At 39.1% G+C, this 20802-nt stretch overlaps 3 protein-coding genes across 4 annotated transcripts in view; 2 read left to right on the top strand and 1 right to left on the bottom strand.

The window, feature by feature from the left end:
* The first annotated feature begins 3532 nt into the window (after positions 1–3532).
* On the top strand, positions 3533–11409 carry LOC116714544 (myozenin-2). 2 transcript variants are annotated; one of them, XM_032555174.1, is made up of 6 exons: positions 3533–3671; positions 4575–4680; positions 6664–6821; positions 8421–8574; positions 9117–9300; positions 10026–11409. In XM_032555174.1, exons 2-6 carry the CDS (start codon positions 4581–4583, stop codon positions 10207–10209), a joined length of 780 nt encoding a protein of 259 aa, XP_032411065.1. In that variant the 5' UTR covers positions 3533–3671; positions 4575–4580; the 3' UTR covers positions 10210–11409. The 2 variants fall into 2 exon arrangements, with proteins under 2 accessions (XP_032411065.1, XP_032411066.1); XM_032555175.1 differs by having other exon boundaries at positions 3534–3671; positions 8421–8502.
* rbm22 (RNA binding motif protein 22) lies at positions 11410–17080 on the bottom strand. The gene is made up of 11 exons (XM_032555173.1): positions 16959–17080; positions 15769–15822; positions 15652–15681; positions 15411–15543; positions 15212–15312; positions 14751–14923; positions 13684–13884; positions 13409–13573; positions 13018–13106; positions 12185–12313; positions 11410–12103 (listed from the first exon to the last, which is right to left on the bottom strand). The coding sequence occupies exons 1-11, from the start codon at positions 17010–17012 to the stop codon at positions 11949–11951; spliced, it is 1284 nt and encodes a 427-aa protein (XP_032411064.1). The 5' UTR covers positions 17013–17080; the 3' UTR covers positions 11410–11948.
* A 3045-nt stretch (positions 17081–20125) lies between these two features.
* ndst1a (N-deacetylase/N-sulfotransferase (heparan glucosaminyl) 1a) overlaps positions 20126–20802 on the top strand; it is a 65670-nt gene continuing 64993 nt past the window's right edge. The window contains 1 exon segment of the mRNA XM_032554716.1: positions 20126–20345. The gene's annotated coding sequence lies outside the window, so the exon portion shown is untranslated.

The following is a 20802-nucleotide window of genomic DNA, read 5'->3' as shown; positions in this document are numbered from 1 at the left end:
TCTTTATGGTTTCTTCACTTCCTGCACACTTCTCATGTTAAATTAATTCTCAAAAGAGTAGAAACAAGGAGCCCTTTTGCAGAATCACCTGCTGTACAACCATTCGACGTTTTTATTCATATTGACTTCTTTTAAATGTATGTAGCACACGTTTAGAAAGCACTGAATATTTTCAACCTTATGGATCATTTTATAAGCAAACTTTCCTTTTAACCTGAGGAATCCGATTCAGCAGGAGTTCATTAGCTCATTGCAGAGTCTCTCTCGCGGCTGTCTTCGTGTTGCTGGAAATCAAACAGTTTTTGTACACCTGCAGAGGAAAACACTTTGAAAACCAGGTTCTTTCATTGAAAGAGTAAAATGAAAGTTAAGACGTTGCCGTGCCATACCGGGTTGTAGACACACATCAAAGAGATTCATATTCCATGCATGTACATTATATAATTTCTCATTGTGAACGTTTTACCTGGTAGGTACCTACTCTCTCTGACAAGCATGCAGACATCATCTCTGTGTGACTCCTTGATGAGACTCTCACACAGCAGTTCGCACATCATTCGGCTCTAAATTGAAGCTCAAACTGAGCACCGTCAAGCCGACTCCCCATCTGATTGACTTCCAGCCGTTCTCCCAAAGGCAGTGAAGAAAAGTTCAGAGTATGATCACTTCTTCAGTGCTGCAAATAAATTTTAATGAGTTTAGCTCTCAATGCGAAGAGATAAAAGGCCCACTTAATTTTTCAGCTTTTGCTCTCTCCTGCTCTCAAAGCAGCCAATAAGGTCTTATCTCATGGCCAGCAGGGCAAATCCTTTTAAAGGTGGTCTTATTGCAGACGCTTCAGTCTCATTGTTCTTGTGTCAGATGTCGGTGCCCGGTGGCTTTTCACTGCTCTCTGTGGGACATGAACACAGAGTCCTATTCCTTTTCTATATGCTTATTCTCTGACATCAAACACATTGGCTTTCTCCACTAAATGCTGTATGTGTTTGGGTTTTTCTTTTTCTGGTACAGAGATAAACTGAAAAGCATAAGCTCTTTATTCTTTTTGTGAATAAATGTCATGCTAAATAGATGCAAATTTATTCAGGAACAAACTCCGTTTTATTTATTTTATCCTCTTGTGACAAAACATTGCAAATTCTCATCTCTTACAATTATGGCCATATTTAGATGTCAGCCAAGAAAAGACCGATCCTTCACAGAGCCTTGCTGAAGTATTCTGTGTGAATTTTTTCTCGTTGTCTCATTACAACCTCAACTGTCAGTGGATTTTATTTGCAACTTATGTGATTGAACAAAACAAAAAAAAGTGGAAGGAGAATAATTTTCTTGTTATTTTCTATCCGTTCACCCAACAGCTCCATTGTCTAAACTCACAGGCCCAGGCAGGTTGCAGGGGGGCTGGTGCCTCTCTCCAGAGGGATGGGGAGCCAGACCCAAACCCATAGACACACATAAATATGTTTACCCATAAGGTGATTTTATTTTGAGGTTTTCATATTAAATTTGGGGTTGAATAAAACCCAAGATATAGATTGTATTTGCAAAAAATACCTAAACCTGACTCGTTTACCATCTATTTTACAATGGTGCTGCTTTGTGTTGGTCTATCACATAACATTCCAATAGAAGGCACTATGAAATCCACAATCTCTTCTCAGCCGGTTATTTTTTGGTGCTGTCTCCACAGTTCTTCCAAACATCTACCTTGAGCTTCTGCCAATTACGTTCCAAGAGCTATGTTGGCTCCAGTGTCAACAAGGTGCCTTTTTATAGCATGCAGTGCGTTGGTCAAGCTACATCTGTGTTAGAGGCTGTCAGTAAGCTGCCCCTCATCCGGGGAAATAAGGAGCCTCCTCTGTCATATTTAGCATGACTGGCATGGGAATGTCCATAAAGCCGGCACTCATCGCCGTCAGTAAAGATCATCTTGGTTATTCATGCTTCACTGAGGCCCCATGCAATATCTGCCAAGAATGTGATCATAAATATTTTAGTTTATAAATACAGAAGGAAATATTTTTTGAAGCAACTCGTTCCTATTTTGTTTAATTGTTACTTTGTGTTAGTATTGGCAATTATTAAGCCTTAATAAAATCATAATTGAAGGTTTAAAGAATAGTGGCAAGCCAGACATCAAAGCTAATTTCTTAATAACATGCATTGCTTTGTACAATTTATAATGGAATCAGTGATTTTGTTCAAAACAGCTCTTTTTAGTGCTGATTTATTCCCCTGTTAGTCAAAACTAAAGCCAAACTTTAAAAATAGAAAAACTGTGTGGGATTATATCACTACAATAAAATGTTAATTTATTTTAAGGCTTCACATATTTATCAGGAATGGAAATGAAATTTTTATGTGCCCAATTTATGACGCCTGAGGTTGGTGACACCAATGTTTTCAATTACAATTTTATGAAATACTTAGCTTTGTAGAGCCTTATAAATGCATTGTAACCCACACAGTGGTTGGAAGAATATGTGTTTTATGTTCCTCTGATTATTCCCTCAGTGTCCTTCTCAGAAGTCGTTTTCTCAAACATTGAAAATTCAACAGTGATTTGTCGTGAACACAATAACTCCATGTGTCACAAACTGCTAAACAATGAGTCTGAATAAGCTGAAGAGGAAATGACTGATTCAGTTTGATCACAAAGGCAGAGCTGCACAGAAGCTGGAATGTTCTTTCTCAAAATGCTTTCTCTACTAAACAATTCTCCTTAATAAACCATTAAAGAGCAGCCGCCTCTCGGCCTCACTTGTGCATCAGCAGATGAATATTTGTGACTAAGGATGACTTAACGTTTACTTTCCGAGGCCAGGAGACTTCCCACTGGGAGATAGAGGTAGGCAAGGAAAAAATCAATTTCCAATCTCAGCAGAGATAAAGACAAAGTTGTTTTTTTTTCCCCAGAAGGCTTCTGCTGAGTTCAGGGAATCAATTTGTGAGAAAATACAAAGTGATAAAAAAAAAAAAAACTCACTTGAATTTAAACAAGGCAACCAAATGTAAAAGTCATTACTTAAAAGGTGAAGCTAAAACAAATTTGGAGATAATCTGCATTTGTTACATGGTGGCCTGTTTTGCTGCTTCACACCCACTGAACAACTGAGAGCTTTGTAATCCCAATAACTCAGGGTAGGAAAGGTCAGAAAATGGAGGACCAACCTGCTGCTTAGTTCAACTTCTGGTTCTAAACAAGAAAACACAGCAATGATGATGATAGCTACCTCATCAATTTCAAAGGTCCCTCCACAAAAATACTTGTGTGTTTGTTTGCAGCTATGTTTGCAGTGGGTATGCTAGATGCTTGGCCTTCCTTTGATAGTCTCTGGACAACTGCTGCAAACTCACACAAGCACGCGCGCAGAGGAGATCCAGTTTTTACAATCAAAGCAGCCCGAGGTCAGGATGTAAATCTTTGCACTTGCCCCCACCCTCTAATCACCTTTTTATAACCCCACAAAAAACACCCCCTCATTTTGTCCTTACTGCCTTAGCTCTCTGCTAAAATAAACCCAGTGAGGTAAGTGCCGGAGGCATCCTGAGATGAGTTTTATACAGTCTGTTCCTTCAGGGTTGAGGAGTGTCAGAGTTGAGAGGAGAAGCATCCCAGATCCGTAGTGGGACGAGGAACAAAACCAGAAGAAAACGAGAAGGAAACACAGGTAAGGCTGGAAATAAAGACTTTCTAATCATTTATACGCTTTGACATGAGACACGATTAGACTTAACAGAGTGTACTGTAGCAAAAGACACTATATGTAATTTTTGACGCTATCTGATCAGAGAGATGATAGCTAACAACATGTATAAGTCATTAAATAAAATTAAAACTGATATACAACTTCATACCTGAGGCAAGTTTTTGGCTCCAACAAAAATGTCATTCTTCTTGAAACTGTTAAAACGATTTGCTCTATTACTCAGTATTTATGTAACATAAATCCCATTTTAAAAATTTTAGTTTGCTCAAATTATGTGTCAAGGTATCAAATAAACTGTTACCTGAGCACATACAGAGCATGTTTTTGTAAGAGAAGGAGGACATAACTTAAGGGGTTACTCAAACTTAAGGATTTGTAATATACGCACAACAGGAAGGCGCTTTTGTATTTCAATTCATGGTGTAAAATCATGGAACAAGTTAAATGAGGAGTTAAAACAAAGCCAAAATTTAATGCAATTTAAAAGGAAATATAAGGAAGTTATTTTCACAAGATATAGAAATATGTGTGAGAATTAGTACCAATGTGTATATATGTAAATTGAGGCATATGAGTGTGTGTGGGTATGGATGTACAGCGTATTTAGACATGTAAACCCAGATAAAATGGAAAATTAATTAACCTATGTTTATTTTTTATTTGATTTAATAATGAGGGTCCATCTGAAAATATAGTATGAGTTTATGGAGTAGGAGTTCATAAGTTTCTTACCTCTTCCTTCTCCTTGTCGAGCATTTTAAGATTTTCGTGGTACAAAAATATGTCTTTTGCATTCTTTGTTCATGTGTGTGATTTTATACTTTTATCATGTTCGAAATAAACAAATGAATATTTATTATATAGCTGATCATGATTAAGGGAAAACCATTGGAGATGCATTCCGGAGTGGATGGCTTGACCAGGCAGAGGATGTTGCAAGCCAAAGCTCTGTCTCAGGAGGCCAGAGGAGGTAAGAACTTAAAGGAGCGACACAAGGGGTTTATGTTCACCGTTGGGTTTTGGGACAATATGGCCAGGAGGGCAGCAGAAGCACACAAACACAAAGAAGTCCTCTCTCTGTTGCAGCTCAAACAACTTTTTAAGACCTTATGTCCACATCAGGTCAGTAGGAATATTTTATGTTATGCAGTTTAAAAACTTTCCAAACTGAGGATACATTGCTGTACACCACAGCTGGCTAAGATGATGTTGCTACTGGAGCTTAATTAATGGAAAATTACTTATTTTTTATAGAGACTGAACTGCCTATGGTCATCGTCGATTCAAAAGTTTAAAAAAATTAAAAATACATAAACTCGTCTGTCTCTGTCCTGAAGATTACTTTTTGTAAATCTAAAAAGCCAAAGCTGAACAGGTCAACACTTTCAATGCACATAACGAGGGACTTGAACCACAGCTGCCTGTCAGCACATGTAACAACTTAACACTAAAAAGGCCACTATTTATTTAACTCTTGTTCTGCCAGACATAAAGTGAGATCACAGGTGGGTGTGTCAGGTGTAACTGAACCAAACATCAAAGTGTGTAGCTCGTTTTCTTGGAAACAAGTGGACACTGATACTCTGAAATCCTTGGAGTGGTAATGTGTGGATAGTCAGCTGGAACTATCCCAGCTGGCTGTTTGCTACTCCGGTCCCGTCCACTTGTAAGGCCTTGAAAATTATTCTCCTAAACTCAGCAAAACGTGACTCCCACCGCTGAATTATACACAGGCTGATCAAAGGCAGCTCCTCTAGGGTGGCATGGGCCCAGACTTCTCCCAACACTTATCATGTGCGAGTAAAAAGGACCATCTGCTCTGACACAAGTATTTCATCCAAAGATCCTATTTATATGCCCAGTTTCCCATTTAACTCTGGAGCACAACAAACATTACACACCACTTGACATCATCTCGAGGCTATTTCAGGCCATCCATCATGCCGCAATACAACCTAAGAAGGGACCCCCTGAGCAAAAACTGCATGGATACTTAGTGACGGCACACATGCTTTAGCTTTTAAATATCAGTCCAGCTCAGCTGTTACATGTTGACAGATGCAAGAAGAGCACTTGGGACTTCATGACTTGCCAAGTGTCTTTTTTTTTCCTTTCTGCTTTCCTTCTCTTTGTAAATTGTTGGAGTTAAAGCTGATTCAATTTTTAAACTTAAATTTGGAAGTACTGGTGATATGAGAAAAGTCTGACTTTTTCAAAGCTTTAAATGATTTCAGACAGCAGAAAAATTTAAGATAAGCAACACCCTCCAAGAAAGGATAAGCAAGAAATATACTATTCAAATGGACTTATTGAGTAGTAAAAAATCTGTGTTCTGAGAACAAAATGGAGAGAATCTTCAACATATGAGTGAATAAATAAATAATGATACAAAAACAACATGAATGAAAAGAAATGAACAGGATTTCTACATATCTATTACTGTATAATGACTAGAAGTAAAACACTGAAGGAATCTGGAGGCACAAATAGAGCATGAATGAACTTAAAACCATTAGTTTTCAACCCCATAAGCAAATAATGCATTACAATAATCATATGGACAAAAGATTAATGGGAAAACTCCTTATAAAAGGCAACAATAAAGACATAGATTTACATTAACTACCATAGATTTAATTTTAAAAAGCACATGTTCACCTTAGCCAAAGAATTCATTCTGATGCATGAGAGATGAATGAACCATTAGATGAAGTTTAAAATATACCATGCTTGTTGTCACGAGTTATATGCCCACTTACTGTTTGGGTTAAGTGTTGGTTTAGGGGAAAACACATTACAGATTACTTGTAGATCTTATAAGCTCTTGCAAAAGATTGAACATGACCGTTTCTATTTATTTGTGGTAACCTAAAAGCTACAAATAAATGAATGTATGCATTTCACTCACAGAATGAGTCAGTGAATCACTTACTACTGTGTTCCCTTCTGACAGGTCTGAACCTGGGGAAGAAGATCAGTGTACCAAAAGACGTGATGATGGAAGAGCTGAACCTTTCCTCCAATCGAGGCTCTCGCATGTTTCAGGAGAGACAGAGGAGAGCCGAGAAGTTTACATTAGAGAACGTTGCCAATGGACCTTATAATCCCAATGTAAGAAATAGAAAAGAACAGACACATTGTAAAATGCTAAAGTATTCTTTTTTTCCTGAGGGTTTATGTGATAAACTACACAAAGAGCATTATTATTGTGATTTGAGAGAAAAATAACACATAGTTTTCATTCTTTTTGCTCAAAATAAACAATTTTAAGAGTTTGTTGTTCACTCCATAAATCTGGTCTTTATGCGAGAGAAGACTAAAGAAGACTAAAATAATGGATAAAATATTTATTTCATTTACACAGAAAAAAATCTAATAAATATATAAAATAGGAATAACAGTCAAACATAAAATAAAACTTTCTTATTCAGCTTGAAAAGGAGAGGGGAGAAGCCAATGCTTGCTAAATCCTATCCTTATCTGACTCATCCAGTATAAATGATGTATTTACGGCAAGAATATCTCAGTATTTTCCACATTATTTACACTTACATTCGTCCTTCATTTCACCGTTATCCAGTCTACACTATCCACAAATGAACCTATACTATTAATTCCTTTTTATATAAACTACATCTTCTGCACACTAACAGATTGCCATCTAAAATCTAGCTCTGCCCTTGACTAGTAACCTGCCTCAGTGTAAGGTATAAATAATTGCCTTGCCATTATTTCAAAAATGGTTTTTATATTTTTTGGTAGATTTCTTGTTCTATATGCTATGTGACCAGTTTTGAATTTGACATGAATTTCGAAATTCACCTGTATCCCACCTCATAAACTATCTGTTTGGCTTTTTTGTTCAAAGTGGATGATGTGTTTCTTCCAAATCTCCACACATTTAAAGTTAAGTATGATGAAACCAATGAACAATATAGAATAGAGCTGATGCGTGGCTCAGAAGGAAACCATTATTCCTTTCTCAGCTTGTAGCACGCTATGTCAGGACACAGCAAGCTCCAGTACTCTGGTCAAATTAGCCCAAAATTAAACATTGTGGTCAAAATGCTATTTATGGTAGAAAACTAAGTCTGTCCATCACCCCCACCATGGTGATGGCTACGTCATACTGTGGGTATTTTCTGTCACAGCAGGGACAGTGAAGCTGATCAGAGTTGATGGGAAATGGGTGGAAGCAAGAGGCTGCAAATGATTTAAGGGTAGAGGTTCGCCTGAAAATGATTAGATCAAAGCTTAGTCATGTGTTAGTTTAGTCCAGTCAAGTCCGGACATAAATCCAATAGAGAATCTGTAATGAGACTGCACAAATGAATTCCAAGCTGATCTTTAGAAGTGTGGCATGCACTGGAGTGAAAACCATGTGTCATTTTCCTTTTACTTCACAATTTCAAACTACTTTGTATTGCTTTATCCCACGAGGCTCTAAATGTTGTTTGGTAGCTTATTATTAAAGCTGATTTTTTTAGCTATGTTCCAATCAAATATTCAAATAATAAAAAACATACAAATATACATTACACTCAGTAGACATACTGTGTTCCCGAGATTAAACATTTGATAAGTTTTCCCACAATTGCTGTCTCAACCAGAGTAGCATCACTGTTACAGCCAAAGTATAAAGCCAGTCTTGTATTGCCATTTGAGGATTAGATACATTTACAGGAACCTTAATCAGTGTGTATCCTGTAGGCTCATCTTGAACTCAGTCCCCCCCTGCAGTCAGTCTCCGTGCCGCAGGGAGGAAAAGAGAACCAGGCTTTCTCCATCCCCGGTAAGCACAGCCTGGTCATGAACCTTCAGAAGACTGTAGCAAAGAAGGGCAATCCCAATGTCCTGGCTCCAGGTAAATGGTAATACACTGCAAAGAAAGGGCTACCACAAGCTCAGACTGGCTTTCAGCATTGCCAGCGCTTGAGGAATGCATGGACACAGTTGCACCATGATATGCCAGAACTCACCTTTCCAATCGCACTCCCAGCACATTAATTTGTTTTATTCTAATCAGAGCCAGGGGAGCTGGCAGTTTGTGGAAAGCAATTATCTTGTGAGCATCTTTGCTGAGGGCTGTTGTATATTTGGCCTGGCAGAAAGCACTGCTTCCAGTCTGACTGATGAGCAACTAAGCTCTGTTTATTATCAGGGATTCACACTGAGATCTCATTACTGTCATTCCTATTGCTGACAGGAGTGACATCAGAGAGATTTGTATGTAAATTTTTATCCCTATGCGCTTCGAAACAGCATGTTATTTTTATTCAGAGGGTGGGGGTTGAACTTAATTGAACAGTTTCTCAACTGGAAAGTATTGAAAATTACTCAAACACGTCCTTAACTTTACTTTGGGTTGGATCCTGCTTATTGCTATTACGTTTTTTTCTTGGCCAGGCTACTCTGGGCCCCTAAAGGAAATTCCACATGAGAAGTTCAACACGACGGTAATCCCCAAATCCTACTGCTCCCCATGGAGGGAAGCTTTGGGAGGCAGCGAAGAGCTTCTGAATACGCTCAACACCCAGCTGCCACAACCCCCACAAAGACTACAGCCTGCTAACTACAGGTGCTTCAACAGGTAAATCCTTACCTCCATCACCTGATAGGTCTCTGCAAGTGAATCAAACACATAAGTTTTTAAGCATGGACGCTGAGGCCCGTCTATCTCCAAATAGACCCACAGATGACCTAACCAAAGAGATCCATTATCATTTGTTCCCCCGGCTCTGGTCCATGTTTCCACAAGTTGAAAATGAATCCTAGTGTCTGGCTTTCAGCTCCTTGGACTGTGGCAGCATGATGGTTATTTTCATCTCTGGGCTTTGACAGATGATCCACAGGAAGGAGGGGAGAGGGGTCTGCAAGCTTTCATGACCCAATAAGACATATAGCACACGAAAAGGGAGTCATCTTTCACATGACATACGTGCAAGACAGAGCAAATGTGAAGCCAAGGCAGATGGGGAGATGAGGCCGGCAGGCGAAACAAACTGAAAGAAACGCTGTCAGTCAAACTGATTCAGTCCGCCTGTAAGGAACTGCACCCCCTGTAGAGAGATCCTCTTACATCCTTAAGATTATTATGAAATTACAGCATCTTAAAGCTGAACTCTAATCGTCGGGAAGAGAGGTTGAGTTCAAGGCGCACCCAATTTTAATGGTGTTAAACCCTGGTGGGTTTAAAAAAAAATAAAAACCTTGTTTGAAGCAGTGCATATCATGTGTCATGCAAAAGATTTTCCCTGTTACATCAAGGAGAGTTACTTGATATAACCCTCTTTCTTTCCCCCACTCATTTTACAGAACTCCGATGCCATTTGGCGGCACAATGGCCAGCAAGAGAGTCATCCCAGTTATTGGCTTTGAGGCCGTGGAGCCCCAGAAGCTTCCCGGCGTCGCCCTAGACCGTATGTGTAGACGGCCAAACTTCAACAGAGCGCCAAGAGGATGGGGAATAGACTATAGCCCTGAATCTAATGAGCTATGAGAGAGACTTTATGAGATAAAACCTGAAGCACAAACCCTCTCTCTTTGAAACGGTCCCTCTGTTGATTGCAACAATCGAAAGGAGAAGTTGGAAAAAAAAATAAGACTCCAGCATAATAGTGGTTTGCTACTAATGAGTGTTGTGAGCATACAGAGGCAGGCGATTATGGGCTGAGTCACAGGCTCACAATGCCTTGCAGAAGTATTCACCTCCATTAGTGATAGGTTGAAAACTAAATCCCAAGTTTTTGTACGTCCAACAAACTCTGATCAACCCACCTTCTGAAAATGTAAGAGGTGATCTATCAAGACACGGCCGTCTGCCTAACCCAACAGGCTATAAGAGAGAAGTACGATTCAGGGAAGCAGCAAGGAGTCTCATAGTAACTCTGGAAGTGCTGCAGAGGTGATGGCTCAGGTGAAAGAAACTATTCACAGTTTAGGTCATGAGCTGCACATCTGGCCTTTAAGGAAGACCAGCAGGAAGGGGAGCTAAATTAGCCAAGTAAGAATAAATAAGAAACTTGTGGAAGGACCATGCTCTGGTCAGATCAGGCATGGAATATTTTTTCACCACAGTCAAAAAGCTATTTTTGGTGGAAACCTAACCACCAATCCCATGCTGAGACAAAGCTATTTTTATCTGGGATATAGAAACCGGATAGATCCTAAATATTTAGCTTTAATGGTTTAGATTAATGCGTATTCATGTGTTTATAACAGTCCAGTCAATGCTCAGGACTGAAACTAGTTGACACTCTGTGGTAAAATTTGAATATTGCCATCTGCAGATAGTTTCCAGCTACTGTGACTGTGCTACAAGGAGTAGGCAAAGTATCAATATCAAGATGTGCAAAGCTAGTTTCTGTCATTGCAGTACAAGGTGGTCGATCAGAAACACATGCTCCATTTTTCAGATTTTATTTGTAAAAAGAGTTTAAAACCATTTATCAACTTCCTTCCATCTCACACATATAGTGTTGTGACGGTGTATAAAAATTGCATTACAATAAAGTTCATGGTTGTAACAAAATGTAAACATGTTCAACAGAAATGAATACTTTTGCAAGGTACTGTAAGAAGTGATCCCAACATATTTTAACTCATCAAAACCCATCTGTCCTCTCGTTTTTACTTTGTGAATTTAATTCTGTGAATACAGTCATAAACAACATGTAGTAATAAATGTACGAGAAGATAATTATTGACAAGGGTGTCATTTTAATGAGAAGTGAAAATATATAAAGAAAATTTTACAATAAAATCAATATGATGTTCAAAATTGAGATGGTGTCCAATAAAAAAATAACTCAAACTAAATGAAAATGAACAGGTTTAACAATGCTTCTCAGTATTCAACTCCAGGTGAAAAGAAGCAAAATCAGACAGAAACAAATTTACTCCAAAGACTAAGTTCTTATATGTACAATGGTTCCATGTGGTCCTGGTCATATCGGCCTCATGCCCAGAGGCTGTTTTAACAGTTTGCTATTAGTTATTATTCCCTAGTACGACCAAAGTCATCGAGTTAAACTCTGACTGTCACCTCTGATGGCACAGAATTCATTTGCAACTCTGTAGGTTGTATTAACAGGAGATTACTAATTCCTGGGCAGCGTGTTTTTTCTGGAAGCAGTCCTCTGGCCCATAGAAGCCTTGAACATGCACGCAACCAACCAGGTTTGACATGAGAAAGCCAGAGAAATCTAATCACAGCCTATCGTCACTCTACTCTCGCAGCTATTCGGTGTGGCGTGAGCCGTGTGCCGAGTGGGCACCCATGCGCTGGGGATCCTGGGACGGGTAATGGATTGTACCAGGGGGTCTCATTGTCATGGGAGGGGGGACAGGTGGGGCCATGGGACCCATGGGGTGAAACATCGGAGGGCCATAACCTGAAGAAGAATAAACAATTTACCATCTTAGGCATCTGCATTCACTCTGCATCAGTAACACAATTCATGGACTCTTTCTACCTGGTGGAGGGGGGTTTATGCCTGGAGGTGGCGGTAAAGCAATGTTCATGATGGCAGGTGAGGAGCTTGGGTCTAGGTTGAAGTAGTTTGCTGGAGCCTCTTCATCGAGAGCTGGTGGTGGAGGAAGTGCTGATAGAAAGAGGGGAAACAAAGCCCGTCACGGTCTACATGTATTAGGACTGTATCTAACGATTACTTCAGTAATTGAGTATTAATGATTAACCTGGAAAGAAAATTGCCACATTTTGTACAATATTAGAAATGTATTAAAAGATCCAAATAAACAAACTCTTTATTTAAACAAGATGCCCAGAATGCTGTAATACAGCCTTCCACAAGTGTATGATGGATCATTTGTAGCAAAGGATGCATCTGAAGCTAAATAAATACTATTACACCATCAACATGTGAAAATTTCAGCCCTTTCTGCTTGATCTATTAATACAGTGAAGGGCAAATCTAATGATTATTTTTGGATTAACTTAATCTCAAAGGAAAAAATGATTAAGATTTTTTTTTTTTTTTTTTTGCAGAATTTGAACCAGATAAAGCAAAACCTGTGCCACTTGAGTTCTGGGTAGAACATATTTACAGACAAGTTTTTTTTTTAATTTTTTATCTTAATTACAAAATGTGCATATTTTTGTAGTTTTGACTTAATTACTGCTCTGAGTATGTTGCTTTTTCAGCAAATGGCCTTTTTAGAGTTTGTATACTTTAATGATTCATTTATTACTAAATTAGTGGAAGATTACTTAAATAATTGACTCATCACAATTAATCGTTTAAATCTTATATATATGTATTCAAATTCTTCCGGTGGCTGCACTCACCTCCGGGCAGGCCAGGTACAGGATCCAGTCTGGTTCCCATTTCACTCACTCCCTCCTTCACGCCATCCTTTCCTCTGGCTGCCTGAGACCTACAGGGTCACACCATCTGCATTAGATGCCCTTTTATTAAACACAGTGTAGCAGCTGAAAGCAGCATTCGCCATAGACAATCTTTGTCTCCAGCCAACTCTCACTGCGTCAGTAATAGTCACCTTTTAACAGCCCTGTAGTTACCAATTTACTGACACTTGTAACAGCAATGCTGGGCTTAGCTCAGGCTGCTATACTCATTCTCCTTGAAAAGCACCTGGCATTTAACAAGCACATTATAGCACATCCCTCAAAGTGGCTCTGCTTGGTGCGGCTGCACGGGAGTTCAGAAGCGACTTACCTTCCCCACTTGACAGTGAGTCTCCGTCCATTAATGATTAGTTTGTTAAAGGACTTTTCTGCAGCCATCTCTGCTGCCTGCCGAGTGGCGAATTGGATGAAGGCGCACTGCTGCCTTTGGACTATAGTAATGGTGCGAATTTCTCCAAATTGGTAGAAGTGACCCCTGTAGTGATAAAGAAACAGTTTGCTTAACAAAAGACAATGTAACCTAAAGACTATGAATATAAAATTCACTATTTGAAGTTGCAACAGCGCTTGCAATAAAATACTCACTTGAGATCTCCGTCTGTTACTGTATCTCCCAGGCCGCCTATGTAAAGAGTGCTAATGGACTTGTCCTCTGGTGGGTCCAGTCGGGGCATAGTTGAAGCCCGCTTCAACAACTTGTCAGCAACTGGGTCATTGATGCCGTAGTAACGATCTTTAATGTTCTGGTCAGCCAGAGGGTCATCAGGATCTGTAGGCTTCTCGTGCCTGCAGGTAAAAAAGAAAAAGAAAAAAGAATGTACCACAAAGATAGAAAATAAATGTCAGACTGAACACTACACACAACAAAAAAACATTTCTATTAAACCTTTTATACAATGCTAACACAACAAAAAAGATTAGAAACAAAACAGGACACACACTGCTCAAATGAGTGATCAAGTTAAAAATAAAACGAAAAAATAAAATTGACAAAAATTACTTAAAAATGATAATGTAGATGATAGAAGTAGTGTACTTATGTATGCTGATAATTTTATAAGTGAACATGGTTGAACATAATCAACTATAAAAAGACCAACAAAAAATGTGAATAGCAATATTATAAAGTGAAAATATAGAAATAAGTTATTTGTATAACAAAATAAATTAAAAAACTAGTTTCAAATTGACTAAGAATTACAGATCTAGAAAAAAAAGTTAAAAAAATAAATGCATGTTATTTTATTCAGAAAAACTACAATGCTTCAATCCATTCTTTTGTCTTCAGGAAGGACATTCAACAAATGGTAAACAGATCTCTCCCTTGTCTGTTTTAGTTTGGACTTTTGAAATATTTAAAAACATGCTACCTGAAGAAAAGATTGCTCTGAAGGGCTCATGCAGTAAAAAAAAAATCTGAAAAACAAGATAAACTAGCTAGGACTACTGAGAGCTTTGTAAACAAGCAAACAGACTTTAAAATCTTCAACTTACCAAGTAGCAAGAGTAGAGACTTTAAAATAGGTTTCATTTATGACAATTCTACCATTCTTTGTGATTGTAGTTAATCACAAAGAAAGCCTAATTGACTACTCAAAATAGTAAAAAAAAAAAAAAAAAAAAAACCCATAAGATTTAGCCATAAAGCCCACCTGTAGGGACACTCTTCTCCTCTCTTACACTCCCCCTTCACCCAGAAGGAGCAAATGTGAGGCCGGTTCCTCTTGTAATACGGCGTAGTTCGGGCCAATTTGAGCAACATATCACTGGAGCTTGGAGCCTTACCAAGCTGGCCTACTGGTCGAGTGCCATCAGAATTGGCTATCTGTAAACACATATTTAAACAGAATCAATCACTGAAAACTGAAAAGTCAGCAAAACAAATGACAAATTGTAAAATAAAGCAATTTTGACAAATTATATTAACAGGAAAATCATTATTGAACTGATACTCCAAAGTGTTTCTGATAGCTTGAAAGGAAATTATGAAAAATTCTGACGCTGATACTACATGGTAAACTATACACAAAAATTAGGAGAAAATAAATATTTCACTTAATTATAGTGCATTTATAAAAACTTGTTTTAAAGAGCAGTTATTTTGCAAGGCTACCTCTCTCTCCATGTTCTGTGTGTAGTACTCTTTGTTCACATCAGACCTGGGAATCTCGTCTTTAACAGTGAGGCCAGTGTCTCTGACCTGGATAGGCAAACCTGCCAGCCACAAGATAAAACAGAAGGGTTAAAACCAACTTATGTTGCGTAAAACATGTCACACTGGTCAAACTTAGAGCAGATAATCAAAGACTCACCATACTCCAGGTCAAGAAGGCATGTCTGACAAACGTTCTTCATTTTACTGCAGGTCTGACAGACCTCCGTCTTCTTAAAACGCATCCGTGTGCCTGGGCACCATCTGAACACGGTGAAGGGCCGAGCACAGATCTGATGGTCGAAGATGAAAACCTCAGGCATGTTCTTACAATCCAAATGTTGGTTTATGAAAATGTCTCATTACATATTGTAACACAAGGTCAGAGTTGCAAAACATACCTTGCATTCTTTTCCATATTTCTCCTTGGTCTGTAAAATGAAGCACGAACATGTTTACACCTCTAGAGCTATAAGCATGAATTAAGTTAGCACAACATCCAGAACATAAAATCTTACCATACGGATGTAAGGATTTTCCCCTAAACATGTCTGGCACAGAATTGGGAAATCCTGTAACAGAAAAATCACAATGGATCTTCTTTGTGCAAGAAAACAACCACATTTTGTATCTTTATCTCGACTATGGACCAGGAATTCCTGTCTTAGCAAAGCTAGAATTAATGTGTACTGTTTCACCCGTTGATTTATTCATATTTTGTAAATACTCTTGAGCTCACTTTTTGCTTCAGTATTGAGGCATATTCAAATGTATGAACAGAACGAGTCCTGATTCAAGCTCTCTCCCACTTGGCCATCTGTTGAAGGATGCAGTTTCAGTCAAAGTGCTTGCAGCTGAACATGACTAGGATTTAATCCATCCATTTCACACCATCAGTCAAACATCTAAATATAAGCGGCTCTAGTGATTTAAAACGTCGACTACATATTCTAAGGTTACACCCTTAATAGTCTGGTGTTTTAAAAAACTAAGATGTCAAACACCTGGTCGCTAAAAACAACGTATTTACTGCTGTATCAAGTACTGCAACAAGCGGGAGAGCAGGGTATTGTTATGTTTTATGCCATAAACTAGCTTTAACAAACTTAAACTCGAGATCTTGCTTAGCTGCTTTATCTGAAAAGTTGGTGCTAATGCCAAACTGTTAGCATAGGTATTTCCCTCTGAGGGCCACGCGGATATTTTATTTACATTTCGAAGTTAAAATTATTAATTCATCTGACTAAATTGTAATACCACTGCAAAGTTGTGAGGTCAGTATTTTAAATACAAATTCTGAATGTAAGATTTTACCGGATTGCGGCTATTTTAGCCCTGTCAGCCTCCTAGTGCTAACCTTTTTAGCTTAAGTAGCTAGCTCTAATACAGCCCGTGTTCATATGAAATCCCGAGATATTTCTTTAGAGATCGATCTGGGAAGTTATTGCTTTGCTTGTTTATCACTGAGACAATGGACTCGTTTTCATCTCTATTCAGTTAACATTCACATAGCAGCCAACCGCGACATACAGATAGATGCTAAACAAGATAGCAGCCACGCTACAATAGCTAGCCGACAATGGCTAACGGAAACTACTACTCAAACCGAGGTGGTTTTAAGAGCTACTAAGTGTTGAGTTTTGGCTGCTACATATTTCATTCATTCCTACTCACTGTTGTAGAAAAACATGACACTGATTGAACATACCGCGTCTTCCCAGTTCTGTCTGTTGTAGGTGTTAGAGCCTAGGGAGGTCGCCATTTTGGAAAGTGTAAGCCAAACTTCCCAGCTAAACAGCTCAAAGCTAAAGAAATCACAGCCGCAGTACCTGACATTGCCTTCAGGTGTCGCTCTGGGTCCAAAATAACTGTACAAATATGGCTATTTGAAACGTTGAATTAAAATCACATTACATGTCAGTTTTTATAAGCACGAATTTATGAACGTAACCTTATCCATTGTTATAAAAATGTAATACAAATAGGAAAAATTACTAATTCTAATAATTTTCCCTATCTGTCTGTCTACATATTTGTATTTTGAAAGAGCGAGAATGAATGAGTGAGAGAAAAACCTCATGGGACATTGTCAGAGCAGTGTGTTCATAGGAGCTTATTTTTTATTAGACTTCTTTTTTTCTGATAGTGTACAACAATGCAGCAGAACTAACAGAGACAAATGAGAAGCTGTCCATTGGTGACAAGTTATATAAGCTACGTTTAGATATTAGAGAGAAATCGGGCTAGTTTTAAATGATTTTCTCAACTTATGGTTTAGCACTCACATATTAACATCTTAATAAACAATTTATTGGTATACTTTGTTGTATTAGTCAAATAAACATTTCAAGACAAACACAAATAAATATATACAATAAAATATAACATGACAGAATGTAATTTACGTTGACACAACAGTTTACTTAGACCAAGAATGTGAAAGATTGTGATTACATTGTTTTTCAGTTGCAATATTACAGGTATATATTTTACGTAATTTTAATGGGTTACTGTTAGGATAAATACAGGAGAAACACATTTAGCAACGTCAAAACTAACATCCTATTGTACAGTTTTACATATCATTTGAGGCTTCTGTTTCCTTTCATTCAGCATGCAACTACTGATTCAACTTTCATGCAAGTGATAGACAAGAGGAAGAGATGGATTCACAGATCCCTCAGAGGTAATGTCATCTATTTTTAATTTATCCATCCACTTGCCATTGATCCGTCCACCTGGCTTAATTCAGGTCAGAGTGTCTTTATTGTGTAAACCTCAGATTAGAGGGGCAAATGATGTCAAAGATTACAGCCGCAGGGCATTAAATCCTGGAAGTTTACTTAAGTTTAGAGGAAGGTTGTCGAGTCAAAGGGCAGCGATTATTAGATACAAACCCAGGGAGCTGTCAAAGTCTTCTGTCGGTCAAAATAGTCTGCAAAAGAGACTTGACAAGTGTCGGTTTTACTGTAATAACACTATAATGACACAGAATAAATAGAAAAACAATTTCGGTCTCATTTTATCATGGCACCAAAATAAAAGTCCTGGGAATCGCCTTGTCCAAAAGTCATGTGATGCTCTCCAAAGTGTCATGTGACATGGATGAGACAGCCAGAGCTGTTTTCAAGGAAGACTTTGTCTGGGACTTAATCTCTTAATAATGAAAAACACACACCTCTTTAGTCACAAGGTTTGTTGTTTAGGTATGTTAGAACCTTGTGTTCATTTTTTAAAGTGAGGTTTATTTGTATAACACATGTCAGCAATAGGGCTTTATCTATAAAAACATTAGACCATGTACAAACAAAAAAAACCCCATTACATTACAGTAGCAAAATAAGGAAGAGCAATAAATAAGTAGATGCTATTTATAGGAACTCAGAGTTCAGCAATTTTGCAGTTTTCTTTAAGTTTGTTCCAGAATATTATAGCAAAAAGGCTAAATGCTGCTTCTTTGTGTATAGATCCGATTCTGGGGATGCAGAGTAGACTTGACTCAGAAGGCCTGAGTGATCTGGAATGTCGATATAATGGCAACAGGTCTTTAATGTATTTTGGTCATAAGCCATTCAGTGAATTTAAAGTCCATTTTCTGAACTACAGGGAGCCAGTGTAAGGACCTTAGAACCGGGGCAGTGTTCTGGATCAGCTGCAGCTGTCCCATCGACTTTTCAGGCAGACTTATGAAGACACAGAGTTTGGGCCTGTTCAGTAGTAGCTGCAATAACTGCAACTATGCACTGACTCTTGCTTGTTCCTCTTTATGTCCCAAAATAATCATGCCAGTTTTGTTTCTGCTCAGCTGAAAGTTGCTATGACTTGAAGAAAAAAAAAATTATATCTTTTTCCTTTTTCGAATCATAATATTTTCCGTCATTGTTTTTAATGATGAATTCATATTCTGCAGTCATGGACATGAACTTTCAGCTGAATAAAAGCACTGTTCATTGTAATTAAATGACATTCTAACTCTATGAAAATGGACCAAAACCCACTTTTTGAAGTGGTCTTGGTCCGCTTCCAAATACACACTGAACCATCTACAGGAAAAATAAAACTATGGTAAAAAGGAGCCCTTCAGTGTTGCTAGCACTACCACTGCATGACCTGGTTGTGCTGAAATCGTACCTCATCCTTGGTTTTCTGCTTAGCGATGCTGCTGCCAGCATGTTGTGGGTCAGGACACGCAGAGCATCTCGTCTCATTCAGCTAGCAGAACACATTTGCTGGCACTGTTCCAACATTAGATATATCACATTGCAAATCCTGCACTCAACGAGCTGCTCTTGACATTCAAAATGCCATTGCAGTTGTAATTACGGCACAAATGTGGACAACAGAAATTCAGACAATAGGACTTTCAGAGTTTGTTTTTTCCAGGAATGTGCTCTCTCCCGCACCCGTCATTTCTGTCCCGAAGAAGCAATGGTCGTCACCCTGGCATGGCTTTGTTTAGGAATTATAGTCTGCTTGCAAAAAAGTACATTGTGAAAACAAAACAAACAAAAACAACAACAACAAAAAAAACAGATATAAAGTTACATCGATAAACTAGCTTTATGAAAATTTTGCTGACTTACAAAGTATTGGTAGCCCCCTTTGAAACTTTCTGGTGGCGCCCCTGACTTAGTCTGTATATTAACGCACTTTCAAGAGAAACACAAATGTAAAAAGAACAAACAAAAAAAAAAAACGTTGGGGGTAATTCCAGCATTCATTTGCGATAAATGCTTTCCCACAATAGTAGGACACACAGCACGTCCAGGCCCCAATAATCTGAGCAGTGACGAGGAGCGGATGCAGATAAGCCAGTGCTCCTGAGGACTTCAGTGTGCTTGCATGCGCGTATGAAAGGAAAAATGTGCCGCGCTGGCGCCTCCTGAAGACAGTTATGGGCTACTGCCGGTGCTCAGAGCTGCAGAAACAGAGGGGCTTTCTCACATTTCCCGATCTCTCCCGGCCGAGACCGCCACTGTGCCGCTTCCACAACACAGCCGACAGCGAACCGAAGCGGACGACCTGCTCCCAGCGTGCTCTAAAGCCGTATTCAACCAAGCCAGCTCCCGCCCGGAGTAAAATCTACTTAAACAAGGTGAGTACATCGACGCACAAGGCGAGCCCGATCGGGGTTGCTCCTGTTTGGCTGCTACAGCACGGAGAAGCTCCGTCGCTCCGTCTCAGAGGCCGGGGCTCGTGTCTGGCGCAGACGGAGATGAGGCCAGCCTTTTTCGGCCCGACTCTCCCGGCTGCAAACACAAAGCCCCGGCGGCACGGTGGAGGCTCGGCGCGGCTTTCCGTTTGCCTCGGCGGGCAGCGTGATCCGGTGGAAGCTAGCGTTATTGTTGACGCTTTCGTCGGGTCGAAGTGTCTGTGCCCCGGGATAGAGCTGCGCGTCCGGCTGCTGTGCTCTGTGATTTATCGTCGGAATTCCTTTATGGAGTCGAGTCCCCGTAGTGCAGCCCGGGCAAAGCAAAAGCGACACCCGAGCAACTTGTTTTTGTAACTTTGTTGCAGCCTGGACGTGTACAGCGTTATCTGCTCGACTCAAG

Source organism: Xiphophorus hellerii, chromosome 23 (assembly GCF_003331165.1).
Source record: "Xiphophorus hellerii strain 12219 chromosome 23, Xiphophorus_hellerii-4.1, whole genome shotgun sequence".
NCBI lineage: Eukaryota > Metazoa > Chordata > Actinopteri > Cyprinodontiformes > Poeciliidae > Xiphophorus > Xiphophorus hellerii.
The sequence above is the reverse complement of the archived record's forward strand: the minus strand, read 5'-3'. Positions and strand labels throughout refer to the sequence as shown.

Bases quoted from the DNA above. Each gene is read 5' to 3' on its own strand.
- rbm22 (XM_032555173.1), bottom strand. From the start codon at position 17,012: ATGGCGACCTCCCTAGGCTCTAACACCTACAACAGACAGAACTGGGAA. The intron at 15,544-15,651 runs GTATGTTTTGCA...TTCGACCATCAG, and splicing joins AATATGGAAAAGAATGCAAG to ATCTGTGCTCGGCCCTTCAC. The intron at 15,313-15,410 runs GTGAGTCTTTGA...TGTGGCTGGCAG, and splicing joins CCTTCTTGACCTGGAGTATG to GTTTGCCTATCCAGGTCAGA.
- LOC116714544 (XM_032555174.1), top strand. From the start codon at position 4,581: ATGATTAAGGGAAAACCATTGGAGATGCATTCCGGAGTGGATGGCTTG. The intron at 4,681-6,663 runs GTAAGAACTTAA...CCCTTCTGACAG, and splicing joins GTCTCAGGAGGCCAGAGGAG to GTCTGAACCTGGGGAAGAAG. The intron at 9,301-10,025 runs GTAAATCCTTAC...CTCATTTTACAG, and splicing joins AACTACAGGTGCTTCAACAG to AACTCCGATGCCATTTGGCG.